Below are 12,890 nucleotides of genomic sequence, written 5' to 3' on the forward strand. Positions count from 1 at the left end.
ATCATGCTTAACTTGGGGCTCAACATCCAGTAAGGAAGCCCTCGGAAAGAATTCACTCTGCTTAAATTGGGGAGTGCTTACAGGATTTTCCCTCAGCTCAACACAACAACTCTGCAAATACTTTCCTGCTCAAAAATTCTTAAATATTCCCATAATTTTGGTCTTCAGTGGGCCCTCTCAACAATGAGTAATATATTTCTTAGTAATTCGGTTCTATTTCAGAGAGGAAATGACAAAGAAATCCCATGAGTGTTCAGTTCCCAAAGGGATTTTTCAAGCAGCAAGGAATTAACTGTTAGGTAGGTATACATTCGCACCTTATGATGTCTGTCAAGCTACCAAATACATGACCTCCATAAAAGAACAATGGTTGCATTTGTATACCAATTCCTACTCCATGTTAGGTAAAAATCAAAGTTTAAGAAACTCAAAAGCTTATTCTCCTCTTTGGAACCGGAAAGTACCTCCATCTATTAAAAGCCAGCTTCAGAAGTTCAAACTGAAAAGAACTGGGTCCAAACACTTCCTGAACCTGCATCTAGCCATTATAGTTTCTACTCTCAGAGCAGAAAGGAGCAGACAGCAATGCAGAAGAGTTGTTCATAAAAAAAATCTAGGCCATAATAGTTCTGAGCATAATAGCTTTACCTCTAAAGTGCTTTGTGTCTTAATTAGAAGTCAGGGTCTGATCAAGTTTTGCATGATGCCAAAGTCCACCACAAATATCTGATGATATTTGGAAAAGGACATTTGTGTGCTGGCCAAGTTGAAGATGATTTAGTGTGTGCGCTTTTGCATAGGAAGTCACTAGGTTTTCCTTCTCAGCAGTCTTTACAAGCTGCTGTTTCAGAAATGAAGGATTTCTAAAAGGATGAAAAAACACCCCAAAAACTGTTTAAGACCACTCACTGTATCTTAGATACCTCACAAAAGATTGTTAGACTGATGTCTTTGAAAGTCATCACTGAGTGCAGCCCATTTTTCTAGATGCCAAGAACATCTCCTCCCAGCCCCTCTCGGTTTCTTCTGAGGGATTTACATCCTGGTGCCAATAAAACCTAGGTGATCTTCATTCACCAATACAATGTTGCAATTAAGAGCAGGCACATTTTGCAGTTAACTTAAAGCAGATGATGCATGGTAATTCATAGACTATGACCTGAGCCCATGGTTAAAGTAGGCCTAATTCTTTTCATGTAGGCCTGCCCCAAGTTCAACTGCAGAAATTCAATTTAGAAGAAGAGAAATAAAATCCATCCTGCAGTGGAAAACAGATTATACATTCTGATATCATTCCAGAGATAAGAAAAGGACCCTACTGGGGATGCTTCACGTACTTACAAAATGCTGAGGCAAGTAGCATTTCCATTCACAACCCATGAATACATCCTCCCAGCATGCAAAAATAATATAAGGAAAAGAAATTCTCAGCGTTCAGCATCTGCACAATATGTATAAAAGCTGAAGATTTTCAAAGATTCAAGAGGTTCAAGAGTCATGACAACAGAATCACAGCACAGCCACATCTTGTTCATTAATGCAGTGGAGCAGGCAGGACTTTGAATCTCATACTATAGAAACAGAATGAACAAACAAGGAACTATCAAATAGGACTAAACCAGAAACAGATTTAGGAAATTAAATCCAAGAGAAATCTTAAGGAAGAGGCAAACTTAAATAACAGATTTTTCACCACAATTCCAGAGAAAGCACTTAGTGCAACAGAATTACAATCAAAGTCTTCCAACAACAACAAAAATACAGCATTATAGAGAAATTACATGTGGGAAGCTAATAACCAGTGAAAAATTAAATAGAAAATGCAGAACAGCAATACCTAATAATGAAAATACAAGTTCAGAGACCATTTACTTGACCCTTAGCCACCATTTAGTCAATATAGGGTTCCTGAAAATTTTCTCCCATCTTATTTGGGTACTTAAATAAAAAGCATCTCAAAGATTTTTGTAATAGCTTGGACAAACAAGACTGTATTATTAGTTACAGTCAGTTTTAACAACATATAATTTCATCCTGTCAGAATCTTTAGATTTATAGCAGGGATCATTTGCATTATATTTTTGGTCTTTATTTTCTGAATCTCTCCCATCTGAGTTTTCCATTACATTGCCCATCTCAGAAGAAAAAGGAGGAGATAAAACAACAGTACAACTTGCTGGAGGTTTCAAAAAACCAGACACGCACCAAACTAGAAAGAAAAAGATGTAATCCTAACTTGTGTAACTGTTTAATACATGCACCCCCTTAGACAGTTTTGTCACACGTCCTTTGCCTCAAATAGACGGCACAGTGAAGGGAACCGAGTTCCATGGCTATCCTGGCTGCCACATAAGGATTACACACAGAAGGATGGCTCACAGTCCTAGCTTTTGTTTTCTATGAGTCTAGAAAATTATCTAAGCTATTTTAAGAATGTTAAGGCTGGAGGATTAAACACTTCAAAGCACCAAGAAATGACAAGCTAAGCATCTGACTTAAATGCTTAATATAGACTTAATATTAAGTCTTTATTAAGACTTAATATATCTCAACTACCTTGTTGAGATATATTATAAAGTTCTTATTTCACCATTACACTTTTCAAATCTTAAATATTTTTTTTCCTTATGGTAAGAAGGCATATTTTGAAAGTGCAAGACAAATAAGACTGCAGTTCTCAAACCTTTTAACAAAGCACTTCTGTTCAAGTCATACCATTAAAACTTATGTCTCCAAAAGCATTTTTCCCCTCACACTGCATTTTTCACAGACTTTCACTTGTCTGGAGAAACACTGTCAATTAAGTGAGAAATGATAGTAATATGTCTGTATTCAGCCACCCAAAATCCAATTATTTTGTTTAGGCTTTTGAATAAAGTACACTATTTTCCAATAATTGGATTCTCTGAAGTAATCAAGTATCTCAAAGGAACAAGGTAACAAAATATTTCTCCTTAATTTATTCCTTGTTCTGTTATGACCTCAGACTATTAGTTGGATTCTCATTTGCAAAGCTTTCCAAAATGGGTCTACACTATTTGGAAAAAAAAAAATAAATCAGAAGTTAGCTTGAATTCTGTATCTCTACTATACACATTAAAAGCTTCCATAAAACACTGGCTGTTCAGCATTTTATTGGAAACACAAATTGTGTTTAGCCAGCAATATGCCCAACTTAGCTGCAATATTTTAGAGGGATAGATTTCATACCTTCTGAGGAAGGAACCTTAAATTCAGACCTTACGAAGTGATCATCAGCAGTCTTTCTGAAAGGCACAGGCCACAGACTTCCTCGAGTTAACTACTATCTGCTTCAAGTAATCTTTTCAAAGTTGCCCAGCTTTTTATTTAAACATTTCCCCAAAACAGATAATCCACAACAGACCACATATGGTGAGACACATGCACTGTTTATCTGGACTGGATTTACCTAGCTTCGGCTTCCAGCTACTATATTACAAGTTTGCCCAGTGACTGAAGCTTATCATCATAATGCTGTTTCTGCAAGGATCTTCAGAGACTTATCAAGATATCATTATTTAACTTCTGAGTTTTCCCTGTTTCAAAAGATATTTAGTGACATCTACGTCTTCAGCATCTCCTCTAATCAAAACCTTCCCTGAACTGCTGATACCAGATTTCTAACGACCTCACTACACATCCAACAGCTGCATTAGCCCTTTTGAAGATAAGGTGTTAATGGAGGCTTATGTTCAATTGACTACCCATTGAGCCAGTGTTCTTTACAATACCAATACTACCAACTATCAAGTTGATACAGTCTACAAAAATGGCATACATTCTATGTTCCTAAATCTTTAGCTCTGTATTTAGTCATATGAAGAAGGCATGGGCATTCGCACCCAGTTTATCAAACTGCTCAGGTCACATGCTATTAACAAGTCCTTTCATTATTTAACACTCCCTATCATGGGTCATCTGCATCAATATCAGTTTTAGGTTTTATTCCAGATCACCAGTCATGGGAGACAGCACGGGATCAGAGATGAACTACATGAACTGGACTCAGCAATGAATCACCCATTTATAATCACACTCCGAGACCCAACAGCAAACAGTCCTCAACTCACATACAATGCCCTATTATATCCATATTGTTCATTTGCTGATACTGCGTCACATTTTGATCCTAAATAAGAAGCAGAGATCAACAACTTACCAGACACCATCTTAATAAAACCATCAACTGTACAAAGCTCTATTCCATAAGCCTATACTGACCAGCAGCAGCCACCCTCTTCGGTTCTGTGTTAACCATTCCATTATTCACATCACAGACAGGCCTATAATTATGTGGGTCTCCCTGTTAGCCTTTTAATTATTGGTGCATTCTTTCTTCCTGCCCTCTTGGATGTCTCACAATTATCCAAGATTTAATAACAGGAAAATAACCCACATTATTAATTGTCCATAGAATACTTTGGGCAACACTTGAGTCCAGTTTATCTGGATCTATGTAGTAAAAACGTGAATTAAGTTGCTGCTATTGAATGTGCTCCTTGGCTCTTTTTCATCATCTTGCAAGAGGGTAAGCTTAAATCACTAACAATTTTAGCGAGCAACAGAGATGCTTCAGTTATATTTAGTACTTCTAAAAGGGCAAAGTACTTGGAAGATACACACTTATTTGGATGCTTATATGTATTTCCAGCAACATGTTTCTTCAGATACATTTGCTAGGTGACTAACTGCTTTGCTTAATTCATTTTTGAACACTATATGCTGGAAAACACTAATTAACTTCATAATATCTTCAAATCAAGAAGCATTTAAAAATATTCTTATGGTGAGGGATGCAGGCAAAAGCAAGATCTGACACACAGCTTTACAAAGAGTGCTATAAAGTGTGATGCATGCATGCAACTATTAGTTATCACTATGAACAAGTTGCACATATTTTAAGTATGCTATATAACAGAGTACCAACAACTAAAAAGTGATGAAAAGGAAGTAACTCCTAGTAAGCACCCCCAAAAAATTCATATATTTAGTCACTCAAGTGGTGTCTTGATATGCACACAAGGCATTTAGTTTTTAAAGATTAAAATCCCATCCACAGCAAAACAAATCTAAGCACAAATTAGGGAAGCTGACAAATCAGGTTAGAAAATAACTTTTAAATTAAGAAGCATTCCTTCTCAGAAGAACTACAAAATTTATGACAGGACTTGCCACAACCAGATACAGTAGCCTTTAGAATGGGCTTTTATTGTAGTTTTTGAGATGCAATAGATGGTACGTAGCACCTACCTTGAATGTTTACAAAGTTTACGAGGTCTATTATGCAATTTCCGATCCCAATTCTCTGGATCACTGGAGTTACTGTCATAAGGATGAGGCCGTCCTGCCATTCCACTGCCAGCTTCCTCACACTACTGCTCTGAAAAGCACACATGCAGCACTCACAACCTACATTAAAAGAGCAGTGTTTACCTTCAAATAACACCACACAGGAAAAAAAAAAAAGACATGCAGAATTCAGTGTTGTTAGGTTTTGTTTTTTTAAATAAAGATTACAGAAAATAGGATATACTGAAGCACAGCTTCTAAATTGCATGACAATAATATTCTATACACTTTGCTGATACCTGCACTAAAAATATTATTTTATTATAATAAATATAGTTCTATAAATGTTGGCAGACAACTTCAATTTTGCCACAATTAATTTCACTGTGCCCAAACAGAAAAGTCATCGGTTATAAAACAGAAGGCAAACACATCATAGCTTTCTTTCAAATGTATAAAGTTAATTCAAAGAAAGGTCCCAACTGTAGAAGAAAGACCAACAGCTTTACAATTTGAATGTCTGCCCAAGAGGAAAACAGAATTATGATTCAGAAACAGTTATATCTGAGTCCTTACTCCAAAATGGAATCAACAGCAATCCTTACAAACACTCAGTGTAGTCCAGTTTCACTGACTTTTGCAGAAAGTCACAAAAATTTAATAGAATAATAGACATTATAAGCCTACCCTTCCTTGACTGGGATCCAATATTCTGTTCAACTACCACTAAAATTCACTAGATAAAACAACCTTGTCACTGTCAATAAAGACATCCAGTCTTAAATGACTGGTGTTCAAGTCAAATCTATAAGTGACACTTGTGTTAAGAGTTGTACATTTCAAAGTGTACTGGTTACAAAAACAAAAAAGTAGCCACAAGTGAACAGCTGATGATTGTACAGCATCTGGAAAAAAAAATTTGAATTATAGATAGATAAGCCTACTAAGTAATGGAAAGATAAGCCTACTATGTTCCCCTAAAATTTTAAGCTAAATATTTTCGAACTATCATATCTCCACCCCACTCCCTTTTATTATACTTCCATTACATTCAATGAAACTTATCTTTTTTGGAAGTGAGCCCCAAAGGAATTGAGACTTCTTTGAAACAAGGTAGCTTCTCTAATAAAATGTCCCTCTAGTCATGGAAAACAGAAAAGCTCTTCTGACAAATTTAGATTCTCTTGGCTAAATTTAGACCCAAAAATTTTTGTTACAGAGAAATGGTAGAAAACAAGCTTCTGTTTGTGTCCATATAGAGTCAGGAAAAGAAAAAACATTTTATTTAAAATTATAGGAAATACTCAACTTTCTCATGCTAAAAAAAAAGCCCCAATAAGTATTTCATTGTGTATTACCTGGAAATTCAGGTTATCAAACCACAGTCAATGTGTGACAAACACAGAAGGTTATAGGATTTATACACATTTATCAGGTATGTTTAGATGTTTAACAAAGAGAAACCTACAACCTATTTCAGAACAGAAAAAGTATTAGTAAGGAGGCAAGGGAAAGGAAGAAAAGGAGGGCTGGTTTATAAATCCAGTCATGATTTACTTCAGCAGCAGTCATTCAGAACTTAGGCGCAGTATGACATACCATTTTCATGCACAAGCAATAAAAAAATAAAGACACATTTAATTCTGAATGGAAACAAATTGAGTTCATTAGATTGAGTCACTGGAGCAGGATACACAGCAAGTCTTACTACTTAGGGCAACAATGCAATGTAGAACAAAAGGCGAAGGCCGGCAATCTCCCAGCGACCACCACAGCTCCCATTCTGCAATCACCCCCAGCTACTGACTATCGCAGGGTCCTGCTTCAACCTCCCTATTTGCTGAAGCACCACAGCGATGGGCTCATTTAGCCCCATGAGTTTCTTTTCGAGCTTTTGTTTGTTTCCACAAATTCTCTCTTCCCTTTAAAACCATTTAAAAGGCTTATAAACACCTCACCCTCTCAGGTATGGACCAAAGCAGGTGCCTTATCAGAAACAGGTTGTCATCCAGCAACTAGATATTTATTTCGTTGAAGTAAGATGTGAGTATTTGAATATGGCTTTCACACTGGAAAGGCATGGAAAAGCAGCTGTTTTTTCAGAACTGCAACTGAAAGGACAACTTAAAGTCACTTTCTTAAATTGTCTGACACTTTCTGCCTTCTCCCCATCTTTCGTTTAATGGAAGTGACAGATTCACCAGGAGGATAGGTTCACATACACTTCAAAGCAAAAAGATTGTTTTAAGTAGGATCTGTTCCTCAATCTGCTGGGATCAGTTCCTCAATCTGCTTTGCTATGCAGCTACATGCTTAAGCCATTACAAACAGTAGATGACACAGAAGGACAAAAACAAACACATGGGACTGCTCCTCATGAACAACAGTATTCCCGTCTCCCAGCTTAAAGCATCTGAGGAACCCCAGCAGCGTCACTGATGAAGTACCGGACTGGCACACAACTCGGAGATAGAGCACAGTTACGGAAAGAAGAGAAACAATCTGAAAGTGTCCAAAGCCACATTTTGTGAAACTTCTAATGCAGTTCCAAGCATGTCACACTAGGAACTTGTGATCAAAAACAGTCTTCCCTTCATTCTCCACTCAGAAGGATCTTAACTAGTAACACTTCTCTAAGAAACAATTTGCAGCCAGTTTTTTTTCTTCTTGACCATTGTTGATAGTGATTTTGTGTGGATTATAAACAAGTGTATTTATCAATTTTATTTCAGGTTTTAACAAACCTGTAAGACTATAAATATGGAATTTTTTACACTATTCTCTATTGAAAATAAAGATTTTTCAATTAACAAATGCCATATAAATTCTATAAAGTAACTCACTAGTCGTCCTGATTAATTTTTCAATGCTCCTACAAAATCCATTCTTTTCTACAACAGAAAAGAACGTTTCAACTGTGGTTCAAATGATTATTTTTTTTTTTGCATGGATTCACACTGTGGGCAATAAAGAAAGCATTTTTTGCAGAAGATTCTGGCCTTGGCCGTAAAACAAAAAAACTGCAAGAATACATGGCCCCAAATACTACTCAATGCCTTCCATGAAAACAGGGAGCTGCATCTGAAATGTTAGTAAAGGCAAAAAGGAACTGGGATAGAATGCAATAAAGAAAAAAAAGTCAATTCCACATATCCTTTGTAGATCACAAAACACTGTCATATTGGCCAAACTGCCATTCTTAATTAGCTAATAAGCAATTCTTCAGGTACAAAGAATGATTTCTTACCCCTCTGCAGAAAGCTAGTACTCCAGAGAATTATCATGGGGAATATTGTGTAAAACAGGAAATCAGTCTTCAATTTTCTAAGCTTTCAACACAGACAGCTAGAACACTTCAGAGTTGCTACCATCACCTTGAAGCCAGAATCATCACTAATTTATGAAAGTTGCAGACTACTGAAATACAAGGGAATTGTAAAGACAGACACCCAGTGGGTTTGGGAAGCTAATAGTCAATGTGGTAGAGCCACCCCAGGCATTGCAAAATACAGTAATTAATGTTTACACCACTACCTGAAGAACTCATGAAAGGATGTATCATACACTAACCTGTGATAGCTGTACAGCAGATTGTATTAAGTAATAGTTAAGCATATTCAGTTCTGTGCCATGACAAAATACAATGCACAAAAGATGCACAGCCAGATTAAGCAAGATTTAGACAACATTAGATGCTGAACAAAGTGGACATACTTTTCTGAGATGCAGGACTTGCACTCCTCAAGGTACTGCAGGTGGGGGAACAAAAAAGTGTTCTTTAGAAATCTTTCAGGGAAGAACTAAAGCTAATCTCAACCAACATCAATACCTTTCAAGCCAGACAGCCACAGTATATTTAATAAGAATACTTGTAAGTCTACAAAGCTCTAGAGTCTCACTAAAAAAAAGATTATTTAAATAGCCTGAAGTTTTGAGGCAGAGACCCAAGACGTCATCTTCTGGACACCAGCTCATCAGATGAAACAAAAACCTGATTGCTCCAGCTGCCAGTACAGAAGACAGCATTCAGATAACTACCACGTAATACTTCCGGCAGCTGCTCAGCTTTAAGCATTTCCTAAAGTAGGACAGGTTTCAGAAGCTCATCTGCTCTAACCTGCTCCATCAGTGAAATACACTGTAAAGGTGAACCAGGATAATGGGAAAGATCCAATAGACAAGTAACCAGCTAGGACACAACATGGCATTAGTTGTGACAGAGAAAATCCAGGATTCAGATTATTTAGACTATCTGTAAGGGGTGAAAGTCTGCTGTTTGCTGCCTCCAGTCAAAGCACAAAAACAGCAACAACAAAAACTAACTGACAAGTAAGATTTACTGGGAATGCAAGCACAGTCACATCACATCCTAATTAAGAAATACAGTTCAAAGTACACATGCTCATAATGCAAACACTATATATCATGGAAATCCATACCTGCCAAGTGAGTTTCTTGCAAACTAGTGCAGACATCAGCCATAATTCAGCCACATAAAGTAGCTTTATAAATTATCATCATTGAAATGTTATCAAACTGATGCTGATTAAAGCACAGCTAAGAAACATTCCTTTGCAATACAGTCTCAACATTAACATAGTAGGTCAGGATTGAAGCTTCTCTTAATGAGTAAGAAGTAAAAAAAAAAAAATAATTTAAAAATCAAGCAGTCATGGGAAGCTGATGATATTTATATTTCTATAGCACCATGAGCAACAGATAATCCAGTGACCATCTTGCAAGCTTTAACTTTATAATTCCTAAAACGAACATGATGATAAAGCATCTATCTGAAATTGGAAGCCTAAAAAGCAAGAGGCAGATGATTCCCAACTCCCTCTCTGTATTATCTGTATCGTGTAAAAACAGCCTAGGTCTACCTGTAAAAAGCTCAGTGGATTGAACAACTTCACCCCCACAAAAGCAGAACCGCTGTCATGACTGCAGGAAAAAGGAACAGAAGCAAGCTTCTTGCCACTACCAATAGCCCCATCCCCTGTGGCCCACCAATATAAACCAGAAAGCAGACAGACACAGAGCCTCATAACACTCAGTGTCAGTGACAAGATGAAGAGCATGAAACAGTATCAGGTAGATTTCTTGAAGAAACAAGCAAGGTCTATATCCATGGTTGTACTCAGCAGTAACAATACATCTCAGTGAGCAAGAAAATCCCAAATAATTTTTTACATTTTAAATTAATTCTAAATTAGCTTTTTATTTTATACCTATTTTAAAGGGATACATACTTTTATTGATAAGCAACAGCACTGAGCCAAGATTTAAGCAACACTGCTAAAGTAAAGCTGTGCTGAAAGAAATTAGCACATAATGAGATTTTGATTTTTGTGTATGCATACAGGACAAAACAGCCCTAACCTCCACCATACAATGTGCGAAAGCATACAGTTTGTAACTAAGTGACAGAAAAAAACCAATGGTGATGACATTTGTGACTAATTTAATAAGCAGCGTCATCCACACATCGCTGTTTACCATTTTCAAATGCAATGGCACCTAAACAGAAAACTGGGCTTCAAGAAGGAATTGAATGTGTGATACAAGAGCTGCTTTAACATGCTGCCTCTCTTAATCCCCAGTTTCCCTGGCATTAATACACTGGGCAAAAGCACAAATACTAATATGTGCTGAAAAAAACTACTAAGAACCATCTCAAACAGCATCATTGGTAAATGGCAATGATGATCACAGGCAGGATGTAATAGACTATAATGAGTTTTTGAGACAGAAATGGTACAAATCAAGAGGTAACATGCAAAGGCTTTTGGCAAGAGATTTGTGTGTGTTAATAGAAAAAAAAAAATCTATATGATGTTTTGCAAGAAAGAGACCTAGTCAAAGACAAATCCACAGACAGACCTGGAAAACAAATACAGTGGAGCAGTTTTCTTTAACTACAGAGAAGTGGTTAAAAAAAATTAAACCATCCAGTTCCTTTTGACTGTACTTGTGTTCAAGCTACAGGAATTCAAGGTAATCTACACAAGCTGATGCAGAGACAGACTTCTAGTTCAGATAAAACAAGCGTGAACGAACTATCAGGTTATGAACTGTGAGTAGTGTGAAGTTGATAATTTGAATTGTATTTCTGGATCATCTAATTCAATAGCAAACTGAAGAGAGAGAGGGTCTTCCAGGGAAAGGATACCAAAGCTGAAGCAACAACAGAGATAAGTACTCTTTAAATGAATCACTGAAGATGATTCACGAAGAAAGAAGGTGAACAAAAATAAGGAGAACAGAGATGACAGTCAAAAGGCTACCGAGAAGCCAGGTTTTAAGCATGTACTCAAAATTGTAAGAGGCAGCCAACAGGAAAGAACAAAAAGATACAATGCTCAACCACTACTTTGGACAAAGAAGCCAGACAAGTGACAGAAACAAACCTGGAAAAGGTCTATGATGGAGCTGGATCCAAATTCTGAAAGAAAAGAGTTCTAAAGTGACATGTTTGGTGGGATGTGAGGTAAAAGGGAAAAAGATGCTGAAGCAATAGCTAGAAACAAAAGTGAATTTAAAGAAGAAAAAGTAAGGATAGGCCACTGCAACACATAATTGTACTATGACAGATTTATCATACAAGCAATTGATATTTTCTGCAAATAAAATACGGTTAATATGGTTATGCAGAAAAAAGTTTTATAAAGATACTGAACTCATTATGAAATCATTTGATTAGGTAAGTCAGTGCTCAAGGATTATGTAAAATAAGTATGCTCAGGAATTATATGATCGCTGTCAGGCAGTCCTAAGCAATAATACAGTTTCTGTACAGCCCTCAAAGCAATTGCAGGCTTATGCCAATAAACATTATAAACGATTAAAACTAGTAATTTAAGTAATGTCCAACCTACTCATGACACTGCACGTAGCAGTTACCAAGACACAGCGACCAGACGAAGGTACTCTTTCTACAATGCTTTTAAAGTGTAAAAGCTCCAGCACACGATCTTTCTGAGGCGGCAGGGAAACCCGGCGCAAGGCCCACGGACAGATGTCACGCCTGAGGCCGGCTGAGGTACTCTGAAAAGCCCGTGGGCGACTACAGCACCGCTCCGGTCCCTCGCAGGGGCCGCCGCCGCTCGCCCGGGCCGGCAGAGCCACGGACAGGCCGGCCTCCCGCAAGCCTTGAGAGGGGACAGCCCAGGAGCCGCGGCCGAGAGCCGGGTCGGAGGGGGCACGTCGCCGCCCGCACCCTCCGCCGGTTCGGCCGCAGCGGCAACGACCCCGGCCGCGAGGGAGCGGCCCGGCAGCCCCGGCACACAGCCTCCGCGGAGCGCGCAGCCCAACCGGACCGGGCCCTCAGCCGCCCCTCTGCGTCGCGTCGCGCCACCTCCGCCCGCCACTCACCCGCGCGGCGCCGCGGCAGAGCCACCGTCTCCCGCCGCCACCGGCCGCTGAACCCAGGCCCGACAACCGCCGCCGCCGCCACCTCTCGCGAGAGCCGCCCAGCACGCAGAAGAGGAGGAGGATGTGGTGCCGAGATCTCACGAGACTTGCGGAGCAGGGGGCGGGGCGAGGCGGGGCGGGGCGCGAGGCGACGCCGTTGCTAGGGGCGG

The 12,890-nt window shown here is 38.6% G+C and overlaps 1 protein-coding gene across 4 annotated transcripts in view; it reads right to left on the reverse strand.

The window, feature by feature from the left end:
• The window catches only part of BTBD10 (BTB domain containing 10), a 29,878-nt gene extending 17,062 nt beyond the window's left edge, over window positions 1–12,816 (reverse strand). Inside the window, exons 1-2 of one of the 4 annotated variants that reach the window (XM_075755221.1) lie at window positions 12,682–12,798; window positions 5,272–5,430 (exon numbers count right to left, since the gene is read on the reverse strand). In XM_075755221.1, the coding sequence (XP_075611336.1) occupies window positions 5,272–5,372 (101 nt within the window). In that variant the 5' untranslated portion in view covers window positions 5,373–5,430; window positions 12,682–12,798. Of the gene's footprint in view, window positions 1–5,271; window positions 5,431–12,681 lie in introns of all 4 variants that reach the window. The other 3 variants (XM_075755222.1, XM_075755223.1, XM_075755224.1) reach the window with 3 other exon arrangements.
• Window positions 12,817–12,890: the final 74 nt, after the last annotated feature.

Source organism: Balearica regulorum, chromosome 5 (genome assembly GCF_011004875.1).
Source record: "Balearica regulorum gibbericeps isolate bBalReg1 chromosome 5, bBalReg1.pri, whole genome shotgun sequence".
Taxonomy (NCBI): Eukaryota; Metazoa; Chordata; class Aves; order Gruiformes; family Gruidae; genus Balearica; species Balearica regulorum.